The sequence below is a fragment of the Leuciscus leuciscus genome (assembly GCF_965113295.1).
Source record: "Leuciscus leuciscus genome assembly, chromosome: 2".
NCBI lineage: Eukaryota > Metazoa > Chordata > Actinopteri > Cypriniformes > Leuciscidae > Leuciscus > Leuciscus leuciscus.
The window spans coordinates 27,120,558-27,139,162 of NC_138726.1; the positions used below are offsets into that span (position 1 = coordinate 27,120,558).

Below are 18,605 nucleotides of genomic sequence, written 5' to 3' on the forward strand. Positions count from 1 at the left end.
GTTTGAATAGCCAAGGCGTTTGACCCCACAAAAACATAGTGGAAATGAAAGAACTGCAAACATGAGAAAGAAGCAGCAAGATGTTTACAGTTTTTTGAGACAGTGAGAAAAAAACAGCACTTCTTGAAAATGGATTTTACTAGTAGGCCTACAAACAACCTTATTTGGAGGCCAAATACAAAGGCAAAAAGTTTTCGATTTGTATCGTCATCAGTGTCATTGCTAAGTTTTTGAGCTTAAGAACCAAAGTCATTTGCTTGACTAAATTCCTTCTGTATTTGGTGCAGACGTTTTAGGGCTGTTTTTGCTGTAATGGATTTTACTGGAGAACTGAATTAATAGTTGTGTTTTAGGATACAGTATTTATTTCACAAAAAAAAACAAAAAAAAAAAACATTCATATTAGTGAATGAACATAAATAAAAAACCTGACTATGAAGACAATAGTGAAAAGTCTTTATCCAGCTGAATTTAAACAGTATTCACAAATCTGTGTGCCTCTAAAAAGCTTATTAGTGATTCATAAACACAAGCAACACACATTTTGTTCCTGTCAACAGTAATCATTTAAAGACATTTGTCAATAACACTCCAAAATAACATCAGAATTATTCACATCTGCACTCCTAAAAATAAAGGTTCTTTATTGGCATTTATTGGCGCTTTTCCACTGCATGGTACGGCTCGGTTCGGCTCGGTTCCACGAAGAACCTTTAACATTTATGGAAACTTTCAATTTCTTTAAAGAGGAAAAAGGCTCTAAATTAAAATGTTCTTAAGAACTGTTCATTGACAGATTCTTTGGGTAAAACAACTATGGCATTGCTGCGAAAACCCCCTTTTGGAACCTTTATTTTTAAGAGAGCAAACCGCTCACAAAAAGTATGGCACTCTCTTCTTTTCAAAGAGAACAACTGGATAATCAATATCAAAAACTCAAAGTCTACACAATCGTATGCTAAAAAGATGTATACATATTGCTTTACGTGATGCTTTATAAGAAAGTCGACTGTCTGACAAAATATAAAGATGAACAGAATCATTCAGACAAGAAGATATCTTAAAATCAGCTGATGCTAAACCTGAGCCAGACCCAATATCTTACATTAACTTTAGCCAAAACTGATCGAATATCAGGCACTTTGTGATTTAGTGGTCCTTTAGCTTTAGACTCAGCTGTCCTCATGAATAACAGTTGGTGTGGACAGTTGCTCGAAGCCGGGCAGGCTGTCCTGTCTGTCCGGCACTGACAGGCTGTGGGTGGCTGGTTGTCGGTAGAGGCTGCCACGCTGTTCCTTCCCTTTGGCCAGATCCCCCCGTCTCTCCCTCGCCAACATCAGGTTGAGAGATTCTGCAATGCTGTTAAGTGTCCTGTCCATGTGTGTGATCTGCGGGGAAACGAGTGTGTGGTCTCAGCACATCTTTTAAAACACTGTCTAAAATAACGTCATCATGGTGTCTGGGTAAATAACGTCACAAACAAGAGACGATGTGTCCATACAAGCCGTAAAACACCAGCAACTGATAAAAGGGCCCATCTGTATAAACAGTCTAGCAAAAAAAAAAAAATCTATCCTTATATACAGTATACTGTAAATGAGATTAAACTTTGATCAAAGAGGTGATAATGAATAGTCGAAAAAAGGTCGGTTTAATGAAAAGATTAGGCCATGCTGTTTTGTTATAACTGAATCACATGGTTGAAATGAGTGCACACTATAATACAGTCAGAACTACACTTAAGAAAAAAAATTGTGACACCTTATGCCATATTTTCATATAATAACTATAATAATCAATTTTTAAACATGTCAGAGCACACTGAAAAATGTTCACTCAGAAACAGATAGTACATTTCACAATAAATTACAAAGAAATGCCAAGTAACACATTGAAGTAAAAGTGAACTTTTAAAGCAGAAAGACTAAAATAGTATTTTTTAGTAAAACGTAGTTCAATATTCTAACTTCAAAGCATTTTTTTTTTCAGTACTGTTTATGTAACTGTCTATGAGCCTAGCTAAACATATTTTAAAACCAGTGGGAATTGTTGTTAAATGTTTAAAGGGATTCATGTTTGAGAGGAAGAAAACTGTCAGAGAAATACTTGTAATTCTTCATTTCTTCAAATACAGTTGGGGAGCCAAATGTCATTCCGCTGGGTTAAAGCTAAGTGAAGTGTGGAGCCAGGGCTGTCTACACCCCATTAGAAATAACCAGACGAGTGTCTCCATGCTGGACCACAGTTTACACAATGATAGTGGCACCACAGTCACATACAAACACATGGACACATGCACAAACATATAGCGTACGGCAGGAGACTCGGGCATGTAAACATATGCAGTCGCTCCCCATATAGACATGAATGCAAACATGCACACTACTAACCACAGAGAAAAAAACAAGATCTTGAGTCGAAACTTAAAGGGATAGTTCACGCAAAATAAAAATTCTTTCAACATTTACTCACACTTACGAGTTTGTCATAATACTATAAAAGTTGACATTTACTGGTTTTTACTAACAAACCGTATAACTATTTTCGGTTACACTTTATTTTAAGCTGTCCGTGTTACAGTGTAATTACACATTTAAGTACTGAGTAATTAATTAACTACATGTACTTACTTTAGCGTTAGAGGTTTAGGGTTAGTTGCATGTTAATTATGCAAAATTTATAGTAATTACTATAGTAACAACATGTCACATAGGGACACTGTAAAAAGTGTAATTTACTATTAAATACTAGAAAGCCATTCAAATAAATTTGATGGGGAAATATTGTGGGGAAACATTATAAAGTCATATAGTACATTGCTCCTCATAGTCTAAACAGATTCAATGTATTTTAAATATTTGTTCCATAAAAACATTTACAGCACTGTTCAAAAGTTTGGGGTCAATACGATTTTTTTTAAAGAAATAAGTTGCTACAAAAGATTTCTATTTCAAATATATGGAAACATATCTATTACAAAGTATTAAGCAGCACAAATGTTTTCAACACCGATAATAATAAGAAATATTTCTTTAGCAACAAATGATTTCTGAAGAATCATGTGACACTGAAGACTGAGTAATGATGCTGAAAATGTAAAATGACATTTTAAAATGTATTAAAATATAAGAGCTATTTAAAATTCTAATGATATTTCACAATAATACTGTTTTAAGCATAAGAGGATTCTTTACAAAACATTAAAGGGTTAGTTCACCCAAAAATGAAAATTCTGTCAGTAATTACTCACCCTCATGTTGTTCCAACCCTGTAAGACCTTCGTTCATGTTCGGAACACAAATTAAGATATTTTTGATTAAATCTGAGAGCTGTCACACTCCTCCATAGGCTTCTAAGGGACTGAAACTTGCTGGCCCAGAAAAGTTATTAAAGACATCGTTAATATAGTCCAAGTGACTACAGTGGCTCAATCTTAAGTTTATCAAGCGACGGAAATACTTTTTGCGCGCAAAAAACTGTAGTCACTTGGACTATATTAACGATGTCTTTAATAACTTTTCTGGGTCAGCAAGTTTCAGTCCCTTAGAAGCCTATGGAGGAGTGAGACAGCTCTCAGATTTAATAAAAAAATATCTTAATTTGTGTTCCGAACATGAACGAAGGTCTTACAGGGTTGGAACAACATGAGGGTGAGTAATTACTGACAGAATTTTCATTTTTGGGTGAACTAACCCTTTAAAATATCTTATAAAATCCAAACGTTTGAACAGCAGTATATATGATTTAATAAATAAATAAAAATCTTAAGGTAATATTTTTTTTTTAAAAGGGATGCCCTATATGTGAAGAGAATCCAGTCAGAGTGGAGGCAGAAGACTGTGTTAGTGATGCAGTAATGAGTTTCTACAGATGGGTGTTTGCATAAAAGTTAAGGCTATTTGTTCCTGTTTATGCCAGACACTGCCTGCTTCCTGTTTACCACAGAATTATGGGAAGAAGAATGACACTGTAAGGGGCAGGGTATCCTGTCCACAGCCTCTACAGCTAATGAAACATTTAAGCAGTTTTTTACGACATGTCCTTCTGGGAAATACTTGTAATTTGACAACTCAATGCATCAGTCACTAGCATTGTCATAGAGATATGGCTAGCATGATGAAGACAATAAAAGTGAGTCAATGAGATCGAAAACAATCCTCAAGTCACCTAATATTAAGATCGAAAAACATTTTTTACCGCTCCCTAAAGATATGTCAGCTATGAAAACTGAAAAAAAAAGATCCAATTCTTCTTAAATGTTTTTTCTATTCTTTCTCAGTAAAGAATTAACAGGTTGAACAGGCTTTTTTTCTGGCATTTCATAAAATGAGTCAATTTGCTAGTTATGAGATGGAGAAAGAGAGCAAGCAAGTCTGAGTGAGTGAGTGAGTGAGTGAGTGAGTGAGTGAGTGAGTGAGTGAGTGAGTGAGAGAGAGAGAGAGATCACGTGAACAAGTGTGTATGCGGTTTCGAGTTCGTGTCTAGGATGAGAGCTGTTTGTAAAAGGATTTATGGCTGGAGTGGCAAATGAACAGTAGACAGAGTGTTTGTAGAGCTCCTGAATCCCCGTCATTCTGTTGGCCATGGGGAGGCCACACACACACACACACACACACACACACACACACACACACACACACACACACACACACACACACACACACACACACACACACACACACACACACACACACACACACACACACACACAGAAGCCAGAAAGCTGTTCTTTTTAGTCTTAACACCCTTATCAGCACACATCACTCATGGAGAATGTTTGAGAAGTCTTCAAAAAGTGATATTTGATTGAAAGCAGAGAAAGATTTCTTTTGCCTCCAGGATAAGGCTTGATGAATGAAGCTTACAGATCTTTATCTATAGAATCCTTGCTGAACCAACGGTGTTGTGTGCATTTGCACGTAAACTTAAGACCTAGAACTTGTTATTATTTTACTAATGATTAACTTGTTGGAGGCGCTTGGTTTCTACACTTATTGCTAAAGTTCAAGAGCATGTAATATTGTCTGAAGAGATATTTCAGATACTGGAATCCAAACAAGCAAATGTGAGAAAAAGCACAGATTTTCCTCAATAAATCTGTGGCTTTTTTTTGTTGGCTTTTTTATTCATCTCTATATTCTGTGGACCCATTTTTATTTATTTAATTTTTACAACTTTTGGCCTATTGTGGTTTACGAACAAAGACTTTTTGGACCTCTTAAGCATTGTAAGTTTTTGGTGTTTTCTTCAGATACGGGAACCCTCGACAGTTATAAAGTAAAAGCATGTTTTCCAACACAAAAATTGTATAAATGTCTTTCTTACTAACTTTAGCTAAACCCTGCTCTGGCTGTAGGACAAATATTCAAGTGCTTACCTTGTCTTCCATCCTGTTGAGTCTGAAGCCAATAGTGTTTGTGCCTTTGTCTTTCAAGCGTTCTACAGAAGACAAAAATAGAGCCAAGAAAAACATAATAAAAGCCCTCCATAAACACGAATGTGCACGACGACTACAACAAAACAATAAACAGCAACATAAAGAACAACGAAGAGGTCAAACTGTAGCAAATCATGGTGTGGGGTTGAGGAATGTAAGAGCAGAAAGTGTAATGAATGACCTAGCTTTACCTGAACTTGTCTGGAAGAAAGACAGCTTCCCTAAGGACTGATCCAGCCTGTTAGGACCAAGCATGCAGCATTTGAAATGTTCACGTACAGAAATGGCAGATGAAAAGTGAGAGGAATAGTGACAGAGATGGATGTACTCTTAACTCCCCAGCTTTATTTACCCAAAGGTCATGAAACAGTCATTTATATTGCTAATATTTCTATAAAATGTCATCCATGTATAGCCATGTTAAAGTAAACACTTTTCCCAATGTGCTTAACTGCTGCTAGGTGATAAAGTGAGTCCTCATCTCACCTTCTTTGTAGCTCCTTGATGCGCACCATGAGGTTGAGATGACCCTGAGAATACTGCTCAATGACATCCCTCACATCGTACGGCTTACGCGCTTGCTGCAAAAACACACATACAAAAACAAGATATAACATCTGCACTCACTTTTTTTGCTTTTATTTGCTTTTTTGTCTGTGCATATAGTTATTAATTAGATCTGTTTTTAATAAATATAATGATTATAATAAAATACTAATATATATATACACTGCCGTTCGAAAGTTTCCAGTCAAAAACATTTACATTTTTGAAAGAAGTATTTTATGCTCGCCAAGGCTGCATTTATTTGATCAAGAAAGTACAGTAAAAACAGTAATATTGTGATGGCAAAGCTGAATTTTTAGCGTCATTACTCCTGTCAGGTTTAGAGAAGACTCAAACAGGTGAGTAAATATAAACAATGTTTATTGAGAACAGAAGCACGGAACCAGCAGATGTAATGGTGAGTAGGTCATGCAACCTTGAGATGAAGATAGAACTTAGCTGAATAGTAATATGAATGTCTTTGCAGGTGGAGTGGAAACCAGAGTGGAGAACGGATGAAGATGATTAACGGAGGAGGCAGATGGCAGATCGGAATGAATTGAATTGAATTGAATTGAATTGAATTGAATTGAATGAATAGCTTTATTGGTCACTAGTCACAAGTACCAGCGAAATTCCGCCATCAACCTGTCCATACAAACATACATACAATATGACAAGGGGGTAGACAGGACAGGAAGACAGAGCATTTTAGGAAAGAATACAGCATAACATGAGGAGAGGTGAGGAGAAAAAAAAGGCCACCCCCAGACTACGCTCCTGTAAGGAGTCCAGTTTGGGAACAGTAAAAAACACCTCAGCAACATTGGCACATAATCAGTACACAACATGAACACACAAGACTTGCAAAAGGGGAGGATAGTTGGGGATGGAGGTAACCCAGCACAGACAAGCAGCCATCCGGTTCCTGCAGCCATTCTTCGGCGCTGGTCGGACCCGCCTGCCAGACTGGTGGTATGTAGCGTCGAAGGCGAGGGATGAGGGTATGGGGTGGTGATTGCATATCTGTATATATGTAGTGCGTGTATGTGTAGGCCTGGAGAGCCGCTGCGTCTGGTATCCTAATCTAGCCTCAGTCCGCAGGATTTCATTGCGAAACACAGCAATTGCTATGGAGACAGCCTTGATCAGGTCCCAGACAGAGTCAACAATCAGCAGGTGTCTGTGGGGGATGGGGGAAGGAACGCAAGAGCGTCACGCTGCAGTGCTCCACGGGGGGAGTTGTAGTTCCAGCAGCAGCCTCGGCCAAGGCCAGTGCTGGTTGAGGGGGGCCGAAAGCAGATAAGATTGGGGTTGTTTGGTCTTGGGACGAGTAGCTGCATTCCAATTTACGCAGCCCCTGGTCCATTTTGGTCTCCGAAACGATCCATTTGCCTTTGCAAAGCTGTAAGCTTCTCCAAGATGTTATCCATATTTTGGTTCAAAGTCACCAAAGTCACAGTCTGAGTGCTGACAGCTCTGCCCACTGCTTCAATCATGACGGGCAGCCTTATGGGGTTTTGGACAGCTGTCACCGTCTTCTTAATTCCTCGATAAACCAGGGCAATGCCTAATCCAAACAGCAGAAAACCTGTTATCATAGTTCCGAATAGGTAGATGTCTTCAATGTCCTCCACGGAAAGAGCCGCCAGACACACGACCCGCCACTTCCCCCACGCGTCCATCGTGTAGCCAGCTGCAAACGTTCCGGCAGGGCAGTCAGGTTCCCCCGAACCCAAGCTTCTCGTCGAGAAGATGGTGTCAATTGCGCTGAGAGACCAGTTGATCAATTCCATAATTTCTTAGTTTGGAGAGCAGTGCGGAGAGAGTCTCTCAAAGTACAAGTAGACTAGACGAGACGAGAGGAGCAAAGCAGGGGAGATAAGGGAGAGGAGGGTAAGAAAATGCGACCGCCTTCGTTGAGAGCAAAAGTGAAAGTGAAGACTGAAGATGAGTATCTCAGGTTGGTAGATCAGGTAAGTAACAGGTAGTGAGTCTTGTGCGTCCATGTAAAGACAAGACCAGACACTGAACAGAAGGTGAAGGGTTGTATATAAAGGGAGTGAATGATGAGGTGATGATGAGGTGCAGGTGTGGTGAATCAGTATCCTGGGGAGAGTGAACGAGTGGGCGGAGTGTACAGATCTGGTGGATCCCTGACCCCCCGGTGTGAAACTGGGTGAGGAGTCCTGGATCAAGGATATCGTCCCGTAGGACCTATGAACGTTCCTCTGTGCCGTAGTCCTCCCAGAAGATGAGGTATTCAATTTGGGAACCTCATCTCCGTGAATCCAGGATGGTACGAACCCTGTAGATAGGCTCTTCTTCGGCTAGGTTGGGAGGAGTGACAGGTTCAGTGTGAGGTTTAAGGAGATACGTGGAAGGAAGGTGAGATACGGTAATGTGGTGGTAAGTTGAGTCAATAGTACCCCTTTTCCACCAACAAGAACCGGGTGCTGGTTCAGAGCTAGAGCTATTGCCAGTTCGGAGTTGGTTCGACTGACGAGCTTACTAAGAACCGGTTTGCGTTTCCACCGGCCAGAGAGCCACAACAGAGCTATATCTTACGTCACTGCATACGTATCATGTTGCCCAGCAACGCCAAACACAAACACACCAGACTTGTTCGAGATGCATCGGCTTCTCGCAGAACGATCAGCACATGAAATCAAAGCACTGCGAAAGCGATCAAAAAGCACAAGGAGTCGTATGATCTCCAAACACTCCCGCAGCTCTGATCGGTCCACGCTGCTCCGATGCATCTCGAACAAGGCATCAACAATAATAGACGTTGCGTTACTATGGATGCTCATGGGTTTGCGAAAATAAATCGGCATCCAAACACGGCGAATCCAACGCGTTCGTGCAGCTCGCCGTAACTTACATAGACGGATATTATAATCGAGCTGCTATTAGCTCGACTAGCTGCTATTTAAAAATGGCGGTCACAAGTTTCTCTTCAGTCTTGTTGGCCACGGTAACCCCGCCCCCAGCCTCTGACGCAAGCGGTTCTTTCTTGGCTCCGTTCTAGACCCTGCAATGATTTGGTGCTACTTAAGAACCAGTTTTTCTGGTTCGGAGCTGGTGCTTTGGCGGTGGAAAAACAAAGAACCGATTTGAAACTAGGCTCTGGCTCCGAACCAGCACCAGTTCTGCCTTGGTGGAAAAGGGGTATTAGTGACCTCGTTGAGCTGCCTCTGCACGGTGAATGGACCCATGTACTGAGGACTCAGCTTACGGCAAGGCAGGTGGAGGCGGATGTCCCGTGTCGATAGCCAAACCTTCTGTCCAGGTTGGTATTGAGGGGTTGAGGTGCGACGACGGTCGGCTTGGATCTTGTGGCTCCGCACTGCCTGCTGGAGACGCACGTGAGCCGAGTCCCATACCCTCTCGCTCAGCTCGAACCAGTGGTTGACAGCTGTAACCTCCGAGGGCTCACCCGACCAGGGAAACAGAGGTGGTTGATATCCCAGGATGCACTGGAAAGGGGTGAGCCCTGTGGTGGATTGGCGGAGTGAATTATGTGCATATTCGGCCCAGGGAAGGAATTGGCTCCAGCTGTCCTGGTTCTGGTGGCAATATGCCCTCCCGATCTCTTGGATCTTCCACTCAGTCTGGCCGTTAGTTTGTGGGTGATAACTGGAGGAAAGGCTTATGGACACTCCTAGGAGTTTAAAGAAAGCATGCCATACTCTGGATATAAACTGGGGTCCACGGTCAGACACTATGTCTTCAGGGATGCCGAAGTTGCGAAACATGTTCTGAAAGAGAGCCTCTGCAGCTTCGAAGGCAGTGGGTAGTCATGGAAGAGGTATCAGCTTGCAGGCTTTGGAGAACCGGTCAACAACGACGAAGATGCAGTTATGATTTCATGATTTAGGTAGATCCGTCATGAAGTCAATGCCAATGTGAGACCATGGTCGACGTGGAATAGGTAGTGGAACGAGCTTGCCTTCAGGGAGTTTCCTCGGGGTGTTGGTAACGGCACAGACTGAGCAACCTTTGACGAATCGGGAGACATCCTGAGGCATGGAGGGCCACCAGAAGTGTTGACGTAGGAGCGAGAGGGTACGCCTGCTACCTGGGTGTCCAGAGCCCGGAGAAGTGTGAGCTGAGTCAAGAAGGGCCAGACGGAGAGGTGGTACGTAGAGGAGCCATTCTGGACCTCCCGGCGGAGCAGGATTGGTAAGGTTTTCTTGGGAGATTTGCTCGTCGATGCTCCAGGTGATGGGACTGACAACAATGGCTGGAGGGAGAATAGAATCCGGATGGGTTTCTTCAGGAGATGGTTGATGAATATGAGATTATTGGTACCAGGACGATAGGTGACGATGAAATTGAAGCGGGTGAAGAATAGTGCCCATCGAGCCTGGCGAGGATTGAGCCTTTTAGCCTCCCTGAGGTATTCTAAATTGCGGTGATCGGTGATGACTTCAAACTGATGATTTTCTCCCTCCAGCCAGTGTCTCCACTCTTCTAAGGCAAGCTTAATTGCGAGCAGATCTCGGTGACCAATGTCGTAATTCTGCTCCGCTGGGGACAGCTTCTTAGAATAGAAGGCACATGGATGGAGTTTAGGAGGATCACCCTGCTGCTGGGATAGGACCGCTCCGACCCCAGTAGAAAAGGCGTCAACCTCGACGATGAAGGGGATATCTGGATTCGGATGAGCCAGGATCGGAGCAGTCTGAAAAGCTTCTTTTAGCTGTTGGAATGAGTTGGAGGCTTCTGGGGTGAAGGACAGAGACTTGGGCCGGCCTTTGAGGGTGGATGTCATAGGTGAACATAAGAGGCTGTAATTGTTGATGAATTTCCTGTAGAAGTTGGCAAATCCTAGGAAACGTTGTAGCTCTTTGACGGTAGTGGGTTGAAGCCAGTTCCGGATGGTGTCCACCTTCCTCTGGTCCATCTGGATCCCATGTTGGTCGATGACATATCAATGGAATTGGACTGAGGTGGTGTGGAACTCGCACTTCTCCAGCTTGGTACAGTTGATGCGCACAAAGTTTCTCTAGGACCTGCGTGATGTGGTGCGTTCAGTGAGGTTTCGGGAATAGATGAGGATGTCATTGATGTAGACCACTACGAATCTATTGAGGAATTCTTGGAAAACCTCATTCAAATAGCCTTGGAAGACTGCTGGTGAGTTGGACAGGCCATCACCCAGTATTCGTAGTGCCCAGAGGGTGTGATGAAAGCCGTCTTCCATTCATCACCTCGATGGATGCGGATAAGATTATAGGCACTACGCAGGTCCAACTTCGAGAAGATGCGAGCTCCTCTTAGTTGCTCCAGAGTGGCCGGGACCAGAGGATGGGGATAGCTGAACTTGACAGTTTGTGAATTGAGATGACGGTAGTCGATGCACGGCCTCAAGCCTCCGTCCTTCTTAGAAACAAAGAAGCTTGAAGCGGCAGGGGATGTAGATGGCCGGATAAACTGTTGTTGCAGTGCTTCCTCAATGTACTCCTCCATGGCCTTCTGCTCCGGGATGATCCCGGGGAGAGTGAACGAGTGGGCGGAGTGTGCAGATCTGGTGGATCCCTGACAACTTCAGTCACATGATGCTCAAGAAACATTTCTTATTATTATAGTTATTTATTATAATTGTACCGTTGCTGCTTAATATTTATGTGGAAACCGTGATGCATTTCTTTGTCAGGATTAGATGAAATATTGAATAAAAAGTTCAAAAGAACAGTATTTTGTGAGATAGAAATATTTATAGAAGTCCTTACTGTCATTTTTGATCAAATTAATGCATCCTTGCTGAATAAAAGAATTAAAAAAAATTACAAATAATTACACCTAACTTTTTAATGATAGTGTATCTATATTAAAATAAAACAAAAATAAATATAAATATAGTACATGGACGTGTATATATATATATATATATATATTGTGTATATATTGTGTATATATGTTTTGTTTATGTGTATATGACCTATATTTAATTACTTTTTATAATACAGTTTTTATATTAAAAAAAAAAAAAAAAAAGGTTTTAAGATTTTTCTTATTGCATCATTCCTAGACATTCTGTTTCTATGAAATTATATTAATTGAGAGAATGCATTGTTTGTACTTTTCATACTTAAATTTCCACAGTCCAGGACTTATTCAATGAACTGCAAAATATTTTTTTAAAAGTGATTCTAAATTTAAAGAATTCATTTAAATACACTTTGACTTTCCCTCATAGACTCATACATTTTTATGATCAAATCTTGATAAGATCTTGCCTAGGGCCCCACAAACCCACTGGTTGGCCCTCATGAGAGTGAAGCTTTATGAATAAAGTCTGAAAGAATCAGTTCATCATAAGGGTGAACTCGGTTGACTTGATACAACCAGCCCCAAATCAAACGAGCCCAGAGGGGAAATATTTCCTCTTGATTCTCACCTTTGAGGAAAAATGATTCACATCTGCTGAAACCAAACGAACACCCTGATCAAAAGCTTAATTTTTGCCTTCGGGGCAGATTGAGCAGGTGATAATGCTTAAAGCTATTTTAATTAATTTGAACTTCCTGACTAACATGGGGAAGATGTGTGAAGCTCCAGTTTTCTAAAGAACTTAAGCTCAGTTTGATCAGCGTTGGTGAAATAACCAAACATTCACACATCTCCGGCACAAATGACCCAATTCAGGAGAAGCTAGAGCCATTCAAAGAAGGGTAAACATTGTCATGACATCAGACACAGCAAATCTAGCCAGCAGCATCTGACAAACACTCCAAAGTGTGTGTTCTGTGTCGCAAGAGTGTGTGAGAGGAGGGGAGAAGGACTTGGAGAAAATAAGGGGATTGAGAGATGACTGAGGCAAGCGGGTCAAATGAATGGATGGCGAGAGGATGGGAGGGTAAAGAGAGAAGACAAACAAAGTGCAGTAACGAGTATCAAGTGTCGCACAATCGCACAAAGGAGGAGAAAGTGTGTAGGACAGCTATTAAGGTAATCCTCTGACATTAGCCTGTATTTTTGAGGACTCAGGCAGAGCATCTGCTGTGACTGAATGAAGGTCTTCTCTTCAATATGTGTTAAAAGACACCTTATTCACTACACTGAAATTGATCAAGGAATGCTCATGATTGGAAACCTTTCTTTGTAAAGTTTCTTTGTAATCAAATATAAATAAGCAAAATAGCTCTTGCAATACAATCAAGAGAAGAACAATCTGCATTTCTGCTCATTTTAGCGATGTAACATGCTAACTTGATAAAAATTTGGGTTGTAGCAAATAGAAAACAAAAAATCTTACCTGGAACTTTTTTTGGGCCACAAAGTAGTACATTATCTGGATCACACGAATGGCCGCTCGATGGGAATCCCGCAACCTGTGTGTTTATGTGTTGTGATTAGTATTAAGAAAGATACTTAACATTTTACATTTACTTTACATTTCGATTTTAAATGAAAATCGAAATGAAATTGTATCACCTAGCAGCAGTTAATTCACATAAAAATGAAAATGTTATCATCATTGACTCACCCTCATGACATTTCAAACCTGTATGACATTCTTTTTCTTCTTTGCAACAGAAAAATAATTAGGAAAATTATTGTTTTGCCCCCATACAATCAAAGTCAATATCCTTCAAAATTTCCATTAAAATATCCTCTTTTTTTGGTTCTACAAAAGGAATGATGTCATACAGGTTTGGAATGACATGAGGGTGAATACAAATTTCATTTTTGGATTAACTATTATAAGATTATCAAATAAATATTTATTATTATTATTATTATTATATATTATTGTTAGTCAACCTAATCTCACAGGAAAACGTGAGTATGTTACAAGGTGGCGATTTCCTATGGATTTGTACGATGTGAATCATTTAAAAATGTATTAATATTAGAAAAAAAGTAAGAAGGTTAAGGTTATGTTAGGGTTAGAGTAGTGTAAGGTCCACCCCTAACTCAATTCCAAAAAGTACCTATCACGAAACCGTCGAATTAGTCATAAATGGTCATAAATGTGGTCTCTGACATGTTGGTTGTATGTCACCGCAAACTAACGTAGCACAATCACTGACCTTTCACATTTTCAATATCATTTGCAAAACAATCCTATCAGTCTCTGCTACGCCTTCAGGTGCAGCCCTGAGCCACTCCAGATGCTGTTTATGTATAGGACTTTTGCAAGTGGTCATTGAGCACAAGGGTCACGACCAGGACACAGTGTCTAAGAGAATATACAGCTTTTCAAAGCTTTCAGAAACCACAGCACTGAGATTTGGGGGGGGGGGGGGGGGGGGGGGGGGGGGGGGGGGGGGGGGGGGGGGGGGGGGGGGGGGGGGGGGGGGGTGGATGGGGGGGGGGGGGGGGGGGGGGGGGGTGGAGGGTATTGACTCCCAGGAGACCCAAGGTTATAGGAGAATGGAACATTGTCTCCAAGAAAGACAAAGTATGAGAAGTACACTTTCCCTTGCATGTCGGCTCCCGCGTGCCAGTCTCGATGTGATCCATGCCTGTATCATGTTAGCATGCTAAGGCTCGTGTCTGTTGCATGTCACTCTGACAAAAGACGGAGCACACTCACACAAGTTCTTTTAAAATGCATTAGCTGTAGACTGGCTGCAGGCTATCAAGCCTCATTGACTTAATGGACATGGCTGGCTGACAGTTTCTGGTTTCTCCCTGGCTGCGGGCTACAGGGAAATGAGGGATAAGGCATATGCCGTGCTCCAGGCAACTGCCAATTTACTGCTCTTTGGTGCCATACTCTAGATTTCAACCAGCATCCCTTTGGGTAATATTGCCAGTAGTTAAATAGCTTTGAACATTATCATACCCACAGCAATGCAAATGTCTGTTAAGTTAGTATTAAAAGAGGAGGAGAGGTGGTAATGGAAATTCCAGATAACAAAAACTGAAGTTATTTTGCATTCTTAGTATGGCTTAGTTTATGATCTATTTCCATGCATAAAGTCAAACATAGTTTATGATCTATTTCCATGCATAGGGTCCAAACATTTGGACACAGCTAAACTCTTAGCTATCATTAATTTAACTAATCATAATAGGCCTATAACACAGATGGAAGTTTAGGAGTTATGCTGTAACCAACAATGTTCAACCATGTTTAAATCAAAATAGCTTTTTCTTCACTCTCCAGTCCAACTTATCTATTTAAAACAAAACAAAAAAACATCAGTTTTGCAAAGAATTAATATTGCCACAGTTTGAACTAATTTTGAGTATGTACATATTTAAATCTTACATTTATAGCAACCTCAAAAAACCTTTAGACCATGAGAAACATTCACCCAGGTGTGTCCAAACCTTTAGACATACTTGAACGAAGTCTCTTCTGCCTACCAAGGCAGCATTTATTTGATGAAAAATACCGAAAAAACAGTGATTCGGTGAAATATTACGACACTTTCAAATAACTGTTTTCTATTTTAATGTATTTTAAATCATAATTTATTCCTGTGATGGCAAAGCTGAATTTTCAGCATCATTCCTCCAGTCTTCAGTGTCACATGATCCTTCAGAAATGATGATGATTTGGTGCTCAAGAAACATTTCTTATTCTTATCGATGTTGAAAGCATTTGTGAAGTGCTGAACGACTCTCTTGAGCTATAAATGTTTATGGTATAATGATCAGTTTGATGTTCACATGCATCTCAGAGCTTAATATGGTAGGGTGGTTCCATTTTGGTGGAACATTACTCATTTGAAACTACAGAATCCAAACTGATAAACTCAAGTTGGAATCTTGCCAGCAATATGCACAGAGTTCAGGAATCATACCTCCCTGGCTGTTTGTCATTCCAATGGAGCAGGGAAAGACGACAGAAAGAGAGAGAGGTGGGGGACACAAGAGATAGAACATGGGAACCACCCCATCTGTCCCTGAGGCAGTGCCACTTCCTCTCTCCAGTCATGGTTACCAGCATAGCAACGCTGGTCTCATGACCTCAGTAGGGTCACCATCTGCCTCTAGTGCTGGCACAAAGCCTGGCTAATGGCGAACACTGGTGGAGACGTACGCAAAGGGAGAAAGACTCCCACTGGGACAGAGAGAGAAAGAAAGAAAGAAAAAGATGGAGAGACAGACAAACCGACAGATAGAGAGAGAAAGAGAAAAGGAGGCGATCATATGAGGTCTTCTTTCTGCCGAAGGCAGACTGCAAATCTCCCTTCCGTTCCCAATCTTTTTTTGTTGTTGAGTCTGCTAAATAAAAGCAGCCAGATGTGAAAGTAACTGCATATCCACTGCAGTTGGGCCACCAGGGCCACCAGTGACAAGAGTAGTTTGTCTAATCAGCATTGTGCATCAACGCTGCATTTTGTACCTTAATGTACTGACACAGTGATTATTACAAAACAATGCGTTAACATAATCCCACAAGAAGAATATCACAATCAACGCAACAATCAACCTGTGAGAAAAGTATTAAATGTATAGTTCACTGAAAAAATTGCTCATGCCGTTCAAAACCTGCATGACTTTCTTTCTTCTGTGGAACACAGCATATTTTTGAAGAATGTTTTATTTTTTACTATTTTTTCCATCCAGACAGTAAAAGTTAATGAGGTTCTAAACAACATTGGACCCCACTGACTTTCATTGCTTGGACAAAAACTGAGAAATTTTTGGAAAGTTTGGAATGAAATGAGGTTGAGGGTAACAATTTTCATTTCTGGCTGAACTATCCCTTCAAGGGATTTTACCTACATACCATAAATTAAATCTACTTTAACCCCAAAATCAACCCATTTTGTGATGTTTTTAATGATCAAAAGACAAGCCAAGGTCTGAGTTTGCGTGCTTTGTCCATGTAAATAGCAAGTGATGTCAAATTTGTGACAAAAGCCATCATAACCGCCCCAAATAAAGATCAAAGAAGTACATCATGGGACAGGAAATAAACATGCCATTAGTACCATCAACACTTCAGGTCAAAGGGTCTAACTCCCCACCTCCAATTAACTCTAACAGGGTGTGTTCAACAACATTTGGTCTGGAAAATGACATCAATCCTTCTGTGCATCTACTAACACTCATTAGTGGAGGCTAGACGAGAGAACACCTGATCCGAGGTCAGCAACCGCTCCTTAGGGCAACATGGGCAGCATCTTTTGTATTGATTAGAGCTATACTGATTTGATTCTGGGGATGGAAACCAAGAACTCAGAGGGGAAGGAGAAGCTTCAGAGAGGATATATTATTGACTAAATTAGGTCTTATATAAAGCAGCAAAAAATAACTGAACCTGCAAGGGTGATATGAAATTTAATGGCATTTTATCTAGGGTGTTATTGTGTTTTAGGTGGGAAAAAGTGCCTGTTATTTGACCTCCCTCTAAAGGGCCTCAGCTAATCTGAGTGTAATCAAATGTAGATAAACAGGAAACATAACAATCACCGGGCTTTACTCTAATCTTATCACTAAAAAGCATCCATACTCTCTCTCTCTCTCTCTCTCTCTCTCTCTCTCTCTCTCTCTCTCTCTCTCTCTCTCTCTCACACCAACTCCGTGGTACTGCAAAAAGACAAACTCAATCAGACAGTTGTGTGACTATAAAATGAGAGCATGCACAATTACAGAAGGATGACAATTAAGAGATATTATCCATACAGTAATCCATTGTATAATCTATTTTTCCATTCTTTGTATGTTTCAGCGTTTTAACTTCAGGCATTAAATACAAAGGGGTCAAAAACTACAGGTTGTAAATTTGATTTAATTTAGGTTTTGTTTTTTGTTTTGTTTTTTAGAGGCGTTTACCCAAAGTTTCTTACATTAGCCTATATATATGCTACTGTTTGGGGTAGTTTGGGGTCAGTATGATTTTTATAAAGAAATTAATACTTTTATTCATCAAGGAGGATGCATTAAATGAAATTAAAAGTGACAGTAAAGATTTTTACATTGCAACAAAATACTTTGAACTTTCTATTTATAAAAGAATCCTGAAAAATATATAGGCCAATTGTGATTTTCTCAAAAATATTAAGCAGAACAACCATTTTCAACATAAGAAATAAGATAATAAGAAAGTTTCTTGAGTGCTAAATCAGCATATTAGAATGATTTCTGAAGGATCATGTGACACTGAAGACTTGAGTAATGATGCTGAAAATTCAGCTTTGTCAGCACAGGAATTAATTAAAACTTTGACCAAATAAACGCTGTGTTTCTGAGGATTAGAGACATATTTTAAAAAACATATACTGCTATTTTAAAAAGCAGCAATTAATTCTAGTGGGACCAGCTATTTAAAGTTCAGAGACTTTAACTGCATGATATAACTTACAACTCAATTATCCGAAAGAAACGGCCTGCATACTCAAAACCTCCCCAATGTTTTGTTACATCATATGATAAATCACAAACACATGTCAATTACCACAAAGTCCCCCACTGAGGCCATGTGCACTCTTGTGACTCGTCTCAGCGAGTCAAAGGATGAAGACCTTTGTGTGGCGGTGTTGCGCCACAGGCTGCAGGATTGTGGCACTATGGCACTAAAAGGCTCATGGGGGCCCTGTGTGTCTAAGAATAGCTCTGTGGAAGAGGAGGGGAAGAGCGTTCTGATTAGCCACGATCTGAGAATCACAAGCTTTAGAGGGTTCTGCTGCGCCGTACAGGACATTATCCC

At 40.6% G+C, this 18,605-nt stretch overlaps 1 protein-coding gene across 1 annotated transcript in view; it reads right to left on the bottom strand.

Annotated features, from left to right (window-relative positions):
• Window positions 1-342: 342 nt before the first annotated feature.
• The window catches only part of kcnq1.1 (potassium voltage-gated channel, KQT-like subfamily, member 1.1), a 40,108-nt gene continuing 21,845 nt past the window's right edge, over window positions 343-18,605 (bottom strand). The window contains exons 13-17 of the mRNA XM_082158082.1: window positions 13,248-13,323; window positions 5,924-6,018; window positions 5,629-5,675; window positions 5,378-5,439; window positions 343-1,388 (exon numbers count right to left, since the gene is read on the bottom strand). Of these exons, the coding sequence (XP_082014208.1) occupies window positions 1,173-1,388; window positions 5,378-5,439; window positions 5,629-5,675; window positions 5,924-6,018; window positions 13,248-13,323 (496 nt within the window). The 3' untranslated portion in view covers window positions 343-1,172. The remainder of the gene's footprint in view (window positions 1,389-5,377; window positions 5,440-5,628; window positions 5,676-5,923; window positions 6,019-13,247; window positions 13,324-18,605) is intronic.